This window comes from Lepus europaeus, chromosome 18 (assembly GCF_033115175.1).
Source record: "Lepus europaeus isolate LE1 chromosome 18, mLepTim1.pri, whole genome shotgun sequence".
NCBI lineage: Eukaryota > Metazoa > Chordata > Mammalia > Lagomorpha > Leporidae > Lepus > Lepus europaeus.
The window spans coordinates 35,135,317-35,153,374 of NC_084844.1; the positions used below are offsets into that span (position 1 = coordinate 35,135,317).

Genomic DNA, 18,058 nt, shown 5'->3' on the forward strand with positions numbered 1-18,058 from the left:
TGCAACTATGTACTTGGCCATATTTTCTGGGGCAGATTATTTTTAGATATCTTTAGAACCTCCTTTTTTGTATTTGAGTAGAGTCAACTATTTACTTCTTAAGTGTAAGAATTAATGATAATATGTATATAATGCTTAACAGAAAGGTTGATATGTAACTAAACAATTGGTAGATTTTGTTATTGGTAATTTATATATTTCAGCCTAATGTATAATATTGTTTGCAGATAGACGATGGGACATCTAATGTAACAGTGTTATCACATGAAGAAGATGCTATGTCATTATTTAGTCCATCTGTCAAGCAAGGTAATACTTCTGTTTACTAATCAAAATGTTGCATTCCGATATTATCACTATAAATTGACAGCTTGTTGGCCTTTTAGTACTCTTTCTGCGGAATTCATTAAATTTTCATAGAGATCTTTCTTAAAATTATGGATTTAGTGTTTTTAACTCTTGTTGTGAGAAACAAATTGAGGTGATTGAAATTGTTGGAACTGTTAAAAATTTTTATTTATTTAATTAGTTTGAAAGGTAGAGTGATAAAAAAGAAAGAGATTTTCCAATCCCTGGTTTACTCCCCAAATGCCCACAACATGCACAGCTGGGCCGGTCCAAAGCCTGGAGTCAGGAACTCTAAGAGCTCCACTGTCAGTGGCAGGAATCCAAGTGGTTGGGCCATGATTCACTTGCCTGCAGGTGCATTAGCAGAAAGCTTGATGGGACATGGAGGAGAGACGTGCTCCAAGGCACTCTGATTCTGATATGGAGTGCATACATCTCAAATGGAGGCTTAATTCGCTGTGCCAGAATACCCACCACTTTTCCCCCTGTTTTATAAATTAAAGTGGTTCTTGTCTTTAAAATGTGAGGTTGGATAAGATTATCACCTAAGACTCATCAGATCTAAAAACTCAATTTTTAAATTAAGCTTCATGGAATCCTATTGTCTTTTGCTTTTCATACAAGTCTAGGAGAACTGTTTCTGAGGCATTTAATTCAATAAATATTTACTTGTTAGGTATAGCACTATTCTAGATGTTGGAGATACAGTTGTCAGGATGCTATTTGAAAGTATCTGGCCGGCATCGTGGCGCAATAGGCTAATCCTCTGCCTTGCGGCGCCGGCACACCAGGTTCTAGTCCCGGTCGGGGCGCCGGATTCTGTCCCGCTTGCCCCTCTTCCAGGCCAGCTCTCTGCTGTGGCCCTGGTGTGCAGTGGAGGATGGCCCAAGTCCTTGGGCCCTGCACCCGCATGGGAGACCAGGAGAAGCACCTGGCTCCTGCTTTCAGATCAGCGTGGTGCGCTGGCCGCAGCGGCCATTGGAGGGTGAGCCAATGGCAAATGAAGACCTTTCTCTCTGTCTGTCTCTCTCACTGTCCACTCTGCCTGTCAAAAAAAAAAAAAAGAAAGAAAGTATCTGCATTTACTGCTTCTGAATGGAATAGAGAGACACAGTATTATTCATTAAACATTTTGTATTTTTAATTGACAAAAATTGTGCATATTTATAGTATACAGTTGTTTTTTTGTTATTGTTGTGTTTTGGTGTTTTTTTTTTTTTGGGGGGGGGGGGACAGGCAGAGTGAGAGAGAGAGACGGCAGAGAGAAAGGTCTTCCTTTTTGCTGTTGGTTCACCCTCCAATGGCCACTGCAGCCGGGGCATCACGCTGATCCGAAGCCAGGAGCCAGGTGCTTCTCCTGGTCTCCCATGCGGGTGCAGGGCCCAAGGACTTGGGCCATCCTCCAATGCCTTACCAGGCCATAGCAGAGAGCTGGCCTGGAAGAGGGGCAACCGGGATAGAATCTGGCGCCCCAACCGGGACTAGAACCCGGTGTGCCGGCGCCACAAGGCAGAGGATTAGCCTGTTGAGCCACGGCGCCGGCCTGTACAGTATTTTTTTTTTAACAATTAAAATTTTTCAGCAGAATTTTGAGTGACAGAGAGAGAGATACAGACAGAGAGCTCCCATCTATCACTAGTTCACTCCCCAAATGTCTGCCACACCTGGGATTGGGCCAGGGCTAAGTCTGTAGCAAGGAACTCTGTCCAGGTTTCCCAAATGAATGGCAGGACAACAGCTGCTTGAGCCCTTCACTGCTGCCTCCCAGGGTCTATGTTGTCAGGAAGCTAGTCGGGGAACAGGAGGCAGACACTGAACCTAGGAATTCCCTGTGGGGCACAGGCAAATTAACTATTAATGCTCATCCCAGCTTCATGTTTCACTGTGACTACTCTGGCTATTTAACATTTGCATTACTACATCAGTTTTTTTGTGGTGAGAAAATGCAAAACTCTTAGCAGTTTCCAAGTGTGAAATACATTGTAATTAACTGTAGTCAACATGAGGTACTATTTAGCCTTTTTTTTTTTCTTTTTAACATTCATTTATTTATTTGAAAGAGTTCAGAGAAAGAGGGAGGGAGAGACAGAGATCTTCCATCTGCTTGTTCATTCCCCAGATGGCGGCAAAGGCCAAGGTTGAGCCAGACCGAAGCTGGGAGCTTCATCCAGTCTCCCTCATGCATAGCAGTGGCCCAGACACTTGGGGCATCCTCCAGTTGGCCCTTAGCAGGGAGCTGGATTGGAAATGGAGCAGCTGGGACATGAAGCAGCATCTATATGGAATACTGGAGTTGCAGGCAGCAGACTTAGCTCCTACACCACAATGCTGGCCCCTTGCCCTCATTTAACTTTTGATGAGGGCAAGGGGAGTTTTCTTATGGTATATTCTCTTTGGGGACAAAGTTTTGTTTCAACATTTTGAATAACTAGAGATGGTCAGTCTCTGGACAGCCAAAAACAAGAAAAGGAAAAGTTTATCTGACCAAGGAACATGAGCTTTCAGGAAGTTAATTTAGTTGTTGATGGTTCTAAGTAGTTTGTTTGATGAGTTAACACTTTGTGTTCTTTGCCAAAGTGATGTACAAATTTAATTCCTATCAAAGTTGTGGTGAGATTTTTCACAGAAGTTAAAAAAAACCCTAAAATGTAGTTGGAAGCACAAAGACCCTAAAGAGCCAATATTTATTTTCTTTATTTGAGCAGCAGACAGACAGAAGAAAAAGACAGACTGAAAACTCACATCCCATTGACTTTCCAGATGTCTGAAAAAGTTGGGGCTGAGTCAGGCTGAACCCTTGGGCTAGGAGCACAATCCTCCCCTGATGTGGGTGGTGAGGATGAAAGTTGTCTAGCTATCACCTTTTGCTTCCCGGTTTGTGCATTAGAGGAAGCTGGAATCGGGAAATGAAGCTAGAACTTGTACCCAGGCACCCTGGTAAAGGGATGTGAGCATCCCGGGTGGTATCTTAAACACCTACCTTGCCAAAGCAATTTTGAGAGGGAAAAAAGTTAATTGCATCACAGTACCTTATTTGAAAATCTGCAAAGCTGTAGTAATTAAACCATCATGGTACTGGATTAAAGAAAGACACAGAGACCAGTAAAACAAAATAGAGAGCACAGAAGTAAATCCATGCATTTATTATTAACTGATTTCCCATAAAAATGCTAAAAGCACACAGTGGGGAAAGGATAGTCTCTTTGGTAAGTGGGTCTGTGAAAAGTGTGTATCCACATGCAAAAGAATTAAATTAGATTCTGATCTTATAGCATATATAAAAACCAACTGAACATGTCAGGATTTTGGCACAGTGGATTAAGCCTCCATCTGTGATGCTGGCATCCTGTGTAGGTGCCAGTTCAAGTCCTGCTGCTCCACTTCCAATGCATCTTCCTGCTAATGTGCCTGGGAAAGCAACGGAAGATGGCTCAAGTATTAGGGCCCTTGTACACACATGGGAGACCAGGATGGAGTTCAGGCTCCTGGCTTTGGCCTGGTTCAGTCCTGGCTATTGCGGTCATGTGGGGAGTGAACCAATGAATGGAAGATCCCTCTGGATCTCCCCTGCCTCTCTTAACTCTGCCTTTCAAATAAAAAAAAAATGAATCTTTTTTAAAAATCTGAAAATGCATGAAAGACTTAAGCCTAAGGCATGAAACTATTAGAAGAAAACATGGTAGAAAAGCTCCATGTCATTGGTCTTGAGAAAGATGTTTTTGGATATGACTCCAAAAGGACAGACAACAAAAATAGATAGACATGAGATTACATCAAAGCAAAAAGCTTCTGCAAAGTAATTGTAGTAGTCAACAAACTGAAGAGACAACCTATGGAATGGGAGAATATATTTGCAAAATATATATCTGATAAAATTTAATATCCAAAATATAAAGGAAAAACAGCTCAATAGCAAGAAAATAATATAACTGAAAATGAACAGTGAACTTGATTAGACATTTCTCAAGAAGACATGCAAATGGCCAGTAGGTATATGAAAAAAAATCTTCAGCATCACTGTCTGTCAGGGAAATGCAAACCAAAGCCTCAGTGAGATAACAACTTAAAAATAATACGGGGTTGGTTATTGAAAAGGTGGAAAGTAGTAAGTGTTGGCAAGGATGTGGAGAAAAGGGAATCCTCATAAAAGGGGTGTTTAAAAAGTTCATAGGAATGTGTTATAGAGGAAACCATGCACTTATTCAGCCTTTACAGAAGAAGGAAATCCTGTCATTTGTGACCACAGTATGGGTAACCATTGGAGTACATTGTGTTAAGTAAAATACTCCATGATCTCACTTACATGTGTAATCTCAAACAACAGGGAGTAATGGTGGTTATTAGGAGATAGGAATTAAAGAGATGTTGGCTAAAGAACACAAAATTTTAGTTATGAGGAGTAAGTTAAGAGAAAGGTTGTGCAACAAGGTGTCCACAGTTGGTAATGTACTGATGCTCATCAATTTACTATGGGTAACATCCCAGTAAACTAATTCTAAATTAAAAATACTGTAAGTATGGGGCTGGCGCTGTGGCATAGTGGATAAAGCCGCCGCCTGCAGTGCAGGCATCCCATAGAGGCGCTGGTTCGAGTCCTGGCTGCTCCACTTCCAATCCAGCTCTCTGCTATGGCCTGGGAAAGCAGTAGAAGATAGCCCAAGTCCTTGGGCCCCTGCACCTGCATGGGAGACCCAGAAGAAGCTCCTGCTCCTGGCTTTGGATCAGCACAGCGCTGGCTGTTGTGGCCATCTGGGGCGTGAACCAGCTGATGGAAGACCTCTCTCTCTCTCTCTACCTATCCTTCTCTCTCTGTAGCTCTGACTTTTAAATAAACAAATAAACCTTAAAAAAAATACTGGAAGTCAAAATGCATTTAATACAGCTAACTTACCAATCATCATAGCTTAACCTAACCTAACTAAAACTGCTCAGAATACTTAAACCTTATCCAAAGTTGGGCAAAATCATCTAATGTAAAATCTGTTTTATCATAAAGTGTTGAGTGTCTCGTGCAGTTTATGGACTGCCCCTATCCAAAAAAATGCTGGCAGTGCAGTACACTGTAGAATATCATTTGCTTCCCGTCGTGATCATGTGGCTGAATGGGAGGTGTGGCATTCTGCAGATGCCTAGCATCACAAGAGAGGTCACTAGTTCAGAAAAAGATCAGAGTTCAAAGTATAGTTTCTACTGAATATGTATTGCTTTCACATCATTGTTAAGTTGAAAAATAATTAAAACGAATCATTGTAAATTGACAGTAATCTGTATTGTATTTTTGAAAATTTATTAACAGTCTAGATTTTAAGTATTCTCATCACAAAACAGTATGTGAGGTAATATATATGTTAAGGAGCTTGATTCAGTCATTCAACAATATATACACATGTCAAATGAAAGAAGTAAGTAGTTTGAATTCTTCTTCCTATTTACCCTACCTTAAGGATATTTCCTGGGATGTAGGAAATGTTTTTATCTTTTTCTTGTGCCAGTGGTGCAGGTTTTTCAAATGTGAGCCATTGGGCAAATACTTGGTACAGTGGTTAATATGCTTGGACTTGCACATGACATATTGGTGTCCTTAATTTGAGTCCCTGCCTCTGTGCTTTTGACTCTTGTGTCCTGCTAGTGCACACCCTGATGGCAGCAGTTGATGGTGCAGGAATTTGAGTACAGTCCACCCACGGCAGAGTACCTGCATTATGTTTGGGGCTCTGGCATTGGTCTGGCCCACTTTGCCTGTTGCATTTCGAAAGTTGAACCAGTTAATGGAAGTTCTCTGCTTCTCTTTGCCTTTCAAATTAAATGAAAATAAATTAAAAAAAAAAAAAGGACCCATTTACCATTTCTGGAGCATCATAGAGCTTTGGAATCTTGATTTTTGTGTACTCTTGATAATTTAAATATGTATTATTTAAAAGGCAGAGAAATAGAGATCTCCCATCTGCTGGTTTATTCCCCAAATGCCTGGAACAGAAACTGCTAGGCCAGGCCAAAGCCAGGGTCTTGGAACTCAGTCCTGTGTCCCACATGGATGGCAAGGACCCAGCTATTGGCCATCACCTTATTACCTTCCAGAATATTCATTTAGGAAGCTGGAATTGGGAGTGGAACTGGACCTTTATCCCAGGCACTTGAGATATCAATCACTATACCAAGTGTGCCCACCCTTGGTGATTTTTTTTTGTTTGTTTGTTTGAAAGAGAGCACACTGATTCACTCCCCAAATTGCTACAGTAGCCAGAGCTGAGCCAATCCGCAGACAGGAACTAGGAGCTTCCTCTGGGTCCCTCCATGGGTGCAGGGGCTCAAGGAATTGGGCCATCCTCCGCTACTTTCCCATACTTTCACAGATGCATTATTATCAGGGAGGTGGATCTGAAGTGGAGCAGCCAGAACTCAAAATGGCACCCGTATGGGAAGCCAACCCTGTAGGCCAGGTCTTTAACTCACTGCGCCACAATGCCAGCCCCATCTCTGATCATTTTTATGTACTTGAAAATTTCAAACTACTTCTCTAGTGAATCCTTATGACTGACACACAAAGGGACTGGGAAAGTGACTTTTATCTTTCTGAAAGTTAGGGCTATCTTAAGTAACTTGACATTCAGATAGTTACTTGGAAAGTTAAGTATCTTAATTGTTTTTGTTTCTCTCGTGGAAATATAAACAATCATTTTTGCCCAAAACTGGAAAAAAAATTCTAATACTGAAACAGAATTTATTGGGAGGATAATATTTATTGAGTGTTTAAATGCTTGGCAGTGGGCAGAGGGCTTTACCTACATTTTGTCACATTTAATTCTTAGTATATGTCATTACTGAGGCACAGAGAGCTTAAGTAATTTGCCAAGGGTCATACTGTTGGTGTTGGAGCTGGGTTTGACTAATTGCTGTTTTTACACTTCAGGAAAATGGAGGGAAGAAGGTGTGTTTAATTCTGTTGCCCTAATGGTATTCACAATTTTATTAATCACTTGGAAGTACTTACTATGTTAATATATATTACATGGCCTTTGGTGAGCTTCCTGAATAAAGTGCCACAATTATTTACAATTTTTTGTCAGCAACAGAAAACTCCAGATTTTCTAAGAGAAATAATCCCTATATAAACTTAAAGTTATGTATCTGGTTTAAATAAATAGAATGGTACTTACATGGTCAGTAGTAGAATTTTTTATTTTTCTGATTGACATATGTAGATGTTCCACGCCCAACTGGTCACGCCCGTCCTCCATCAACCAGTTTGATTTATGACTCAGATTTGGCTGTCTCTTACACTGACCTTGATAATCTCTTCAATTCTGATGAAGATGAACTAACAGTGAGTATTTTCTTAATCATTAGAATTATAATTTGTTTTCCTTCATTTTATATAAGATTTTATTTTTCAGAAGTGATTTGTGATTTCATTAATGTTTTATCCTTGAACAGGAGATATTTTAAAATGTGAATATATTTTTAATGTCATATTTGAGTTGTCTTGATATAGAATCATCTACGAACTTTGAATTGTCTTCCTTGTCCTTTCATTTGTATGGTTGAAGGATACATGATCCAGCTGAATTTGAGCTCTGCCATAAGTCCGTTTTTTTTAGTCCTTAGGAAGCTGATTTTCCTATTCTTTAATCCTCTGGTTTGAAAAGTACTCTACAGTTGACTTGTTGAGAGGATATAGAAGTAATTAACATTAAAATTATGTGCCTTGTAATTTGGTGGAAGAATATCACTTCTTTTGAATTTGGCATCACAGCTATAATGGTAAGATAGATACACACCATAACAATGAAATAGTAAGAAAAACTAGTGTTTAGTCTTCAACCCCATTTGCAGAAAAAGGTGAAAATAAAAGAAATTAAAGTTTAAAATGAGACTCCTTAGACTGGTGTTTAGCATAGCAGTTACGACTCCCATGTCCCATATTGGGAGTACTTCAATTCCATTCTAAGCTCTGGCTCCAGACTCTAGCTTTCTCCTCATGCAAACCCTGGGAGGCAGAGGCTCAAGTAATTGAGTTCCCAGCTCCCACCTTTGGCCCTGGCCTTGGCTCAGCAGTAGTTACTCTGGCCACTTATGGGATAAATCAGCAGATGGAGGGTCTCTGCCTGCCTGTCTCTATCTCTGTATGTCTTTCTCTAATAAATAAATAAAAATTTAACAAACAGATTTCCTAGAATGTCAAATCTAACAAGTTAATGAATTGGGTTCTGCATTATCATAAAGGGGAATTGCTTTTTTATCTGTGTAAAGTAACTTGGAAATTTCAGTAGTACCTATGATGTTTCTATGATCTTTGCTATATAACATGTTTTTAACCCTCACGTATATATATGAAATGTCAATATTTTGGTCTATATGTATAGGGCATATATAGCTATACATAAACTTTTGCCTCATATCCCATAATATAGTATCTGTCAGGGTACTGTGCAGTAGAAGAATATATCTTTGAATACTTTGGTGCATTCATATTTTCCTCTGTGCTAGCATTCATGTGTCAACTGTGATTCTATGAGGTAAAAAAAAAAAATTATAGTCAGAGCTCAGTTTACATATTTACCTCAGAGGGTCTAACAGGGTACAAATGTCAGCACTAAAAGCATTGATGATAGATTGAAGATGCTAAAACTTGGTTTGGTCAATATATTAAAACATTTTTAGTTAAGAACCTTGTTGCTTTGTCATGAGATTTTTGAAGTTTGTGCTTAGTTTCCTGTTAGCATACACTTACAGGAGTAAAGACAATGTTAAGGTAAAAGTATATAGAAAAATTGAGGGTCTGGTATTGTGGCACAGCAGGTAAAGCCACTACTTGCAATGCTGGCATCCCATATGTGTGCTAGCGCATGTCCCAGCTATTCCATTTCTGACTCAGCTCCTTGCTAATGGCCTGGGAAAACAGTGGAAGATGGGCCATGTGCTAGGGCCCCTACACCCACGTTGGGGAAGCTCCTGGCTCTTGGCTTTGGTCTGGTCCAGCCCTGGTGTTGTGGCCATTTGGGGAGTGAACTAGTGTATGGAAGATCTTTCTCTCTTTCCTTCTCTGTCACTCTGCCTTTCAAGTAAATAAGATAAATCTTTTAAAAAAGAAGAAGAAAAATTCTGAGATATGATTAATGTATATAGGAAATTTCCATGTCTTTCACTTAAAAGGACAAATGCTTTAGGAGTATCTTACTAAGAAGCAATTCTGTGTTAATTTACAAACCTTTATTGTAGATTTATTTTTTATTTTAATAGGTTTTCAGTTACTTGTCATTCTTGCTTGTCTGTGTTAGCAAAGTTTTGGTTATTTTCTTTAGAGTAGCTTATTCCCCTATCAGTTGGAAGGCTTATTGAGTTACTATTCAGAGAAACTGATCTGGGGTCAGTGTTTGTCTTAAGATTTTTTTTTTTTTCTTTTTTGTATCTTTAAATTGTATCTAGTATGTGTTTGACCTTATTACAGATTCAAAATATTTTTGATGAATGAACTTTTCTTTAAGTTATGTCTGAATGATTACTAATTTGGGATGATATTGAATTAAAACTTCAGATAAATATGTGCTTTTTTAAAATAGCCTGGATCTAAAAAATCAGCAAATGGATCTGATGATAAAGCCAGCTGCAAGGAGTCAAAGACAGGAAACCTGGACCCATTATCTTGCATAAGTAAGTTTCCCAAATCTGTGCTCCAGATAAATTTGTAAAGTTTTATCTCCAGAAAGCTCCCCACTCCCGTTTTTATAACAGATTCATTTTTTAGTCCTATGTTGAAATGTGTGTTTTATTAAATATAGGCACTGCAGATCTTCATAAGATGTATCCTACGCCACCATCATTGGAACAACATATTATGGGATTTTCCCCAATGAATATGAATAATAAAGAATATGGTAGTATGGATACAACACCTGGAGGAACTGTTCTAGAAGGAAATAGTTCTAGTATAGGAGCACAGTTCAAAATTGAGGTTGATGAGGGATTCTGTAGCCCAAAACCTTCTGAAATTAAAGTAAGTGTTTTTCTAGAAAAATAATTTACTTCCTGTATTTTCTTGTAGAATTAATTTGTATTTGTATTCAAAAATCCTTTCATAGTAATTCTGGTTTTGTTGTTAAGAAATATGAGGGCTGAATTGTGTGACACTAATAAGAATGCATTTAAGTAAAGAATAAAATTACATTTTATTTATTTATATAAGGAGAACAGATTTCATGTATTTCATATATATAGTCTTAAAAATATATAATAATTCCACTCTCCCTTTCTGCCTCCTTGCTTCTTCCTTTCTTATTTTTCTTTTAATTTTTGTAGTAAGATACTTTCAGTTTACTTTATAATCACACTAAATAAAGAATTCAACAGGTAGAAAGTAGAAAGATGTTGTTCTTCAAGAGTATAGATAAGGGCTATAGACAATAATCAGATCTCCAGATGTCAGTTTTACTCATATACATGACTTGGTTTTTTTGGAAAAAATTTTACCTTACCACTACATTTTACATTAAGAATGGGGGAAAAGCTGAAATGAATTTGGCTTTTTGTTGATTTTTTTCCCCCCGAATGCTGAGATACTCAAAATCCATGATTTTTACTTGTAGGATTTTTCTTATGTCTATAAACCTGAAAATTGTCAAGTTCTAGTGGGATGTTCCATGTTTGCACCCCTGAAAACTCTACCAAGCCAGTGTCTGCCCCCTATCAAATTGCCAGAAGATTGTATTTACCGTCAAAGTTGGACCGTTGGAAAATTGGAATTGCTTCCTTCAGGGCCTACAATGCCATTCATCAAAGAGGGGTATGATTTTATTATTATTTAGATTATTATAGTGTATGAACTGTTATCATAACTTTTTATTCATAGATAGGCTGAAAAAAGAATATTGGTTTTTGAAAGTTCTAAAAATTTTCTGGTTAATTGATTATAATGGTAATAGTTGGATATGGATAAAGTGTTAGAAAACTTTAAGAGCATTATGCTTAAATATCTGTCTTCAGAAGCATCTTTTCTTTTGATTTACAGTTCAGACTTACCCCCTTTTGTTCGTTTGCTATATTGTCCACATGTTTTACATTTAGTCACCTAGAGTGTATGTATTAACTAGAAATACTTAGGTCTTGTTCTTTTAGTTTTTGTACTGATTGTCCTATTATAGTTTGCAGTATTACAAAAATATTTGAGATGCTTTTATTTTATATTTCACAATACTTATTTAATATCTGTATGTAATTTTCTCTTTTGCCCTGTGGCAATAGTGATGGAAGTAATTTGGATCAAGAATACGGCCCTGCTTACACACCTCAAACGCATACTTCCTTTGGGATGCCTCCTAGCAGTGCACCTCCTAGTAATAGTGGAGCAGGAATCCTTCCTTCTCCATCCACCCCTAGGTTTCCAACTCCAAGGACTCCAAGGACTCCTCGGACTCCTCGTGGAGCTGGTGGACCTGCCAGTGCTCAAGGTTCAGTCAAATATGAGAATTCAGACTTATATTCACCAGCTTCCACCCCATCCACATGCAGACCCCTCAATTCTGTTGAACCTGCAACTGTTCCTTCCATCCCTGAAGCACACAGTCTTTATGTAAACCTCATCCTTTCAGAATCAGTTATGAATTTGTTTAAAGACTGCAACTTTGATAGTTGCTGTATCTGTGTTTGCAACATGAATATTAAGGGTGCCGATGTTGGAGTTTACATTCCAGATCCAACGCAGGAAGCACAGTATAGGTGTACCTGCGGCTTCAGTGCAGTCATGAACAGAAAATTTGGAAACAATTCAGGATTATTTCTTGAAGATGAACTAGATATCATAGGACGCAACACAGACTGTGGCAAAGAAGCAGAAAAACGTTTTGAAGCTCTCAGGGCTACTTCTGCAGAACATGTTAATGGAGGACTAAAGGAATCTGAAAAGTTTCCTGATGAGTTAATATTATTGCTACAAGATCAGTGCACTAATTTATTTTCACCCTTTGGAGCAGCAGACCAAGATCCTTTCCCCAAAATTGGTGTAGTAAGCAATTGGGTACGTGTTGAAGAGCGGGACTGTTGCAATGATTGCTACCTTGCATTAGAACATGGGCGTCAGTTCATGGATAATATGTCAGGAGGAAAAGTTGATGAAGCACTTGTGAAAAGTTCATGCTTACACCCATGGTCCAAAAGAAATGGTAAGTATGCTCACAGAGTACTTTTATTGTTGGCTTATTTTCTTTTACTTATGACTTTGCTTTTGTTTCTTAGTTAATAGAGATACTTTAATATTGGGCTTTAAACCCTTCTAAGGATATCTTTCTTTTTTATTTTTAAGATTTATTTATTTATTTGGGAGGTAGAGTTACAGATGGAGGCGGGAGAGAGACAGAGAGAACGCATGGGCTTCTGTCTGCTGGTTCTCTCCCCAAATGGCCGCAACAGCTGAAGCTGGGCTGGTCCGAAGCCAGGAGCCAGGAACTTCGAGTCCCCATGTGGATGCAGGGACCTAAGCAGTTGGACCATCTTCCCCTGCTTTTCCAGGCCATTAGCAGAGAGCTGGATCAGAAGTAGAGCAGCCAGACACAACTGGTGCCCATATGGGTTATGGGCGCCACAGGTGGAGGCTTGGCCCACTATGCCACAGCACTGGTCCCAGGATGATATCTTTAGAGGCAGTTTCTTAGCTGTTGAAATAAAAGTTTGGTTATTATAAATCTGCAATTATGCAGAAATATAGACAACACTTTGCACATATTAATTAGCAGAAAATTGCTAGTTGTTTGCTCTATTCAACATTGTTTCATTTACTGAATATTGAGTGCCTTGTGTGTGCCACCCACATTATTAAACATTCACTGTTGAACAAAGTAGACACTGCTTACTCTTTTTTTTTTTTTTTAAGGATTTATCTATCTGAGTTAGTGGGAGACGGGGAGAGAGAGAGAGAGAGAGAGAGAGAGAGAGATGGATCGATCTTCCATCCACTGGTTCATTTAACAGATGGGAGCGAGAGAGAAAGAGAGAGATCTTTGATCTGCTGGCTCACTTCCCAGATGTCCACAACAGCCAGGGCTGAGTCATGCTGAAGCCAGGATTTCTTCCAGGTTTCCTGCATGGGTGGCAGTGGCCCAAACAAACACTTGGGCCATCTTCTGCTGCTTTTTCCAGGCTGTTAGCAGGGAATCTGGTCAACAGTGGTGCAACCAGAACACAACCCAGCTCGCTTATGGGATACCATCATCACAAGTGGTGACTTTACTCACTGTGCCCTGATGCCAGTACCTCCTTACCCTTTTGAGCCCATAATTTAGTGAAAACAGATGGTAAAGAAGAAGTTGATCATTTGTTGGTTAGTGACACAGTGCATTGAAGAAAAGATAAGATTAGAAAGTAGGAAATAAGGCCGGCGCCGTGGCTTAACAGGCTAATCCTCCGCCTTGCGGCGCCGGCACACCGGGTTCTAGTCCCGGTCGGGGCACCAATCCTGTCCCGGTTGCCCCTCTTCCAGGCCAGCTCTCTGCTGTGGCCAGGGAGTGCAGTGGAGGATGGCCCAAGTGCTTGGGCCCTGCACCCCATGGGAGACAGGAGAAGCACCTGGCTCCTGCCATCGGAACAGCGCGGTGCGCCGGCCGCAGCGCGCCTACCGCGGCGGCCATTGGAGGGTGAACCAACGGCAAAAAGGAAGACCTTTCTCTCTGTCTCCCTCTACTGTCCACTCTGCCTGTCCAAAAAAAAAAAAAAAAAGAAAGTAGGAAATAATAAGTGATACTACAATTTTAGATATATGCTCAGAGAAGATATTTCTGAGGAGGAAGAGCATTTGAATAAACTAGAAAATGTGAGCTATGTGGTTAATTGAAGAAAGAGTATTTCAGGCAATGTAGGGTACAAAGACCTTGAGGGAGTAAAGTGCTTGATATAGTTGAGGAACTTTAAGAAGGCTATTGTTGCTGGATGTATTGGTTAATGGGCAAAAATGATAGGGCATGAAATCTCAGGTGGTGGCCAAACACCAAAATCATGCATGGTCTTTAGAAATGTAAGACTTTTGTAGTTTATTCCAAGTGTGATGTGAAGCTGTTGAACAGTTTTGAAGAAAGAAACAACATGGTCCTTTTTCTGTTTATTTTTAAAGTGGTAACTCTTGTGATATTATGTGGAAAGTAGCCTGGGAGTTGGAGATTGTGAAGGTGACAGTAGAAGCAGGTGTATCAGTTGAAAGGCTTTTTCAGTAGTCCAGGGAAAAGATGATGCCTGCTTTGACAAGATTGGAAGCATCAGAGGTTTGTATTAGATTGTAGTTATATATAAATATTTAAAATATTTATTTATTTTGAAAGCGAGAAGGAGAGAGGGAGAGAGAGTGATCGATCAATTGATCTTATTTCCACTGCTTCACTCCCTGGATGACCACAATGGCCAGGGCTGGGCCAGGCTGAAGCCAGGAGCCAGGAACTTCATGCTTGTCTCCTGTGTGGGTGGCAGGGGCTCAGACACTTGGGCCAGCTTCCCATATGGCATGTGGGTATTATCTGCTACACCACAGTACTGCCCCAGATTCTAGGTATATATGAGAAATAGAACTGAAGGAGTTGATGATACATGTAAAATCAGGTGAGGCATCAAGCTTGAGCAATTGAATGGATGGTGGGATTAACTACAGAGGAGGGAAACACTCGGGAAGGAGGATGTCCAGTACATATTTGGAGATATGAGTTTAAAATTGAAAGGATTGATTGGGCCTAGAGAGTAAACGTGTGTGTGTGTGTGTGTGTGAATTATAAGCAGTAAAAACTGTAAGAACTTGTGTTGGGCATTTGGCACATTGATGAAGATGCTGCTTGGGATGTCTGCATACCAAATTGGAGTATCTGGGTTTGAGTACTGTCTGGGCTCCTGATTCTAGTTTCCTACTAATGCTCACCCTGGGAGGCAGCAGGTAATGAATGGTTCAGATGGTGGATCCTTGTTACTGATGTGGAAGGCCTGAATTGAGTTCCTTGCTCTTGGCTTTGGCTTCACCTGGTCTCAGCCATTGTGTGCAGTTCAGGAGGGTGGGCAGTGGATGGGAAATCTCTGTCTATATGTCTCTCTTTTCTGTCTTTTAAAAGAAAACAAAACTATCAAACAGTATGAAATAATCTAGAGAGTGAATAGATCAACAGAAGGATAGAACTGACATTTAGAGGTGGGTAAGAAGAGGAAGTAGGAAGAAAACCAAGAGCATATGTTGTCCTACAAATAAAGCACATGAAATATTTGAGTTAACAAATGGTAATCTTTTATCAAACACTGACATACTTCAAGGTGAAAACTGAGAAGGACCATTGAATGCGTGGAAATTGACAAGCAAGCAAGCTAATTAAAGTGGGTTAAGGAGGGAATAGGATTGGGAAGCAAATTTAAATTTCATTCACATCAAGATTCATTTTCAATTATCTTTATATACAGAAGGTCATTTTACATTAAGTAAAGATTTCAACAGTTTCAACCCACACAGAAACACAAAGTGTAAAATACTGTTTGAGTACTAGTTATAGCATTAATTCACAGTGTACAACACATTAAGGACAGAGATCCTACATGGGGAGTAAGTGCACAGTGATTCCTGTTGTTGACTTAACAAATTGGCACTCTTGTTTATGGTGTCAGTAATCACCCTAGGCTCTTGTCATGAGTTGCCAAGGCTATGGAAGCCTTTTGAATTCACCAACTCCGATCTTATTTAGACAAGGTCATAGTCAAAGTGGAAGTTCTTTTAAAACAGGATCAATAATAGATTTATGTATTACTGTGTTCAGCAGATTGAATGAGTTAATTTATATAAAATAGTAGTGCTTGGTACACAGTGAAACTCAAATATTTGTAGTAATGTTAATGTTGGCAGTAGCATTGGTGGTATGCTTTAATTATTAGTGTTGTTTTTCAAACAGACTTACTTGCCAAATACTAGAAAATACTGAGCTTTACCCAGTGTACATTTTTTTGTAAATAGACACTGATGTAAATAAAAAGCTCTGTAAAAATAAGAATTAATTTTATTTTAAAAATTGTCAAAAATAATTGAAAACAAATTCTCTTTATATTCCAATTAAGAATTTTCACATAAAAATGCAAGAAAATATAAATGCTCAAAGTGAGAATAGTTTCACTAAGTTAGAGCAGCGTTGTGACCAAGTGGCAGGGTCTTATATTAAGACCCTGTGGCCTAATTGTTACCTTGCATTGACTAGATACCATCTTCTCAGTATAAAATTGCAAATCTGCCTTTATATTCTCTGTTCTGTTCTTTTTGCTTTTCCCCCTATTGCTTGCTTGTTACTTTCCAAGTGTGCTATATAATATATCAATTAGTGTCTTTTTGCTAAGCATAGTCCTGTGAATTCTCTGTAAGATGATAGGTTTTTGTTGATATTTTAAGCACTTAGAAAAGTACCTGGCATATAGGAGATTATTGAGATACTGAAATATTTATTTGAATGAATTTAAAAGTCTACAAAGTATGTTTTGTAAATTTTAATGACAATATTTATTTTGTACAAGATAGATAAAGCTTTGTCCTGATTGTAAAAGTACATACTTGCTGAACAAAAATTAATTTAGACTGAACAGGGTCCAGCGTTGTGGTGTATTGGGTAAGGCTTCCTGCTAATGGCCTGGGAAAAGCAACGCAAGATGGCTTAAGTGTTTGGGCCCCTGCCACCCACATGGGAGACCCAGATGAAGATCCTAGCTCCAGGCTTGGGCCTGGTCCAGCACTTGCCATTGTGGCCATCTGGGGATTGAACCAGCAGATGGGAGGTCCCTGTCTCTCATCCCTCTCTTCCCTGTTTCTCCCCTAACCCTCTCTTTGTAACTCTGACTTTCAAATAAATAAGTAATAAATAAATCTTTTTTTAAAAATCTAGATATTGTAGAAAAGTAAAAGCAAAAATTGGGGCCGGCACTGTGGCGTAGGAAGTAAAGCCGCCGCCTGCAGTGCCAGCATCCCATGTGGGCGCCAGTTCGAGTCCTGGCTACTCCACTTCCAATCCAGCTCTCTGCTATGGCCTGGGAAAGCAGTGTAAGGTGGCCAAAGTCCTTGGGCCCCTGTACCCGTGTAGGAGACCTGGAAGAAGCTCCTGGCTCCTGGCATCGGATCGGCGCAGCTCCATTGTGGCCAATTAGGGAGTGAACCAGCGGGTGAAAGATCTTCCTCCCTCCCTCCTTTGCTTGCTCGCTCGCTCTCTCTCTGCCTCTCCTCCTCTCTCTGTGTAACTCTTTTAAAATTTTTATTTATTTATTTGAAAAAAGAAAAAATTGCTCCAATTTCTGCCCATCCTCGCCATCATATCACCTCTTGATTTGTCTTTTTTAAAACAGTTTGTAAACATACCATACATTTCAGCCATTTAAATATCCAATTGAATGGTTTAAATATTCAGAGTTGAACAGGTATCACCATAATTGACATTAGAACATACTCCTGCTGGGCCGGCGCCGGCACACCGGGTTCTAGTCCTGGTCGGGGCACCAATCCTGTCCCGGTTGCCCCTCTTCCAGGCCAGCTCTCTGCTGTGGCCAGGGAGTGCAGTGGAGGATGGCCCAAGTGCTTGGGCCCTGCACCCCATGGGAGACAGGAGAAGCACCTGGCTCCTGCCATCGGAACAGCGTGGTGCGCCGGCCACAGCGCGCCTACCACGGCGGCCATTGTAGGGTGAACCAATGGCAAAAGGAAGACCTTTCTGTCTCCCTCTACTGTCCACTCTGC

At 39.8% G+C, this 18,058-nt stretch overlaps 1 protein-coding gene across 1 annotated transcript in view; it reads left to right on the forward strand.

Moving 5' to 3' along the window:
* MED13 (mediator complex subunit 13) overlaps positions 1–18,058 on the forward strand; it is a 115,013-nt gene that overhangs the window by 60,071 nt on the left and 36,884 nt on the right. The window contains exons 11-16 of the mRNA XM_062216061.1: positions 228–309; positions 7,551–7,672; positions 9,909–9,999; positions 10,128–10,342; positions 10,932–11,128; positions 11,587–12,503. Of these exons, the coding sequence (XP_062072045.1) occupies positions 228–309; positions 7,551–7,672; positions 9,909–9,999; positions 10,128–10,342; positions 10,932–11,128; positions 11,587–12,503 (1,624 nt within the window). The remainder of the gene's footprint in view (positions 1–227; positions 310–7,550; positions 7,673–9,908; positions 10,000–10,127; positions 10,343–10,931; positions 11,129–11,586; positions 12,504–18,058) is intronic.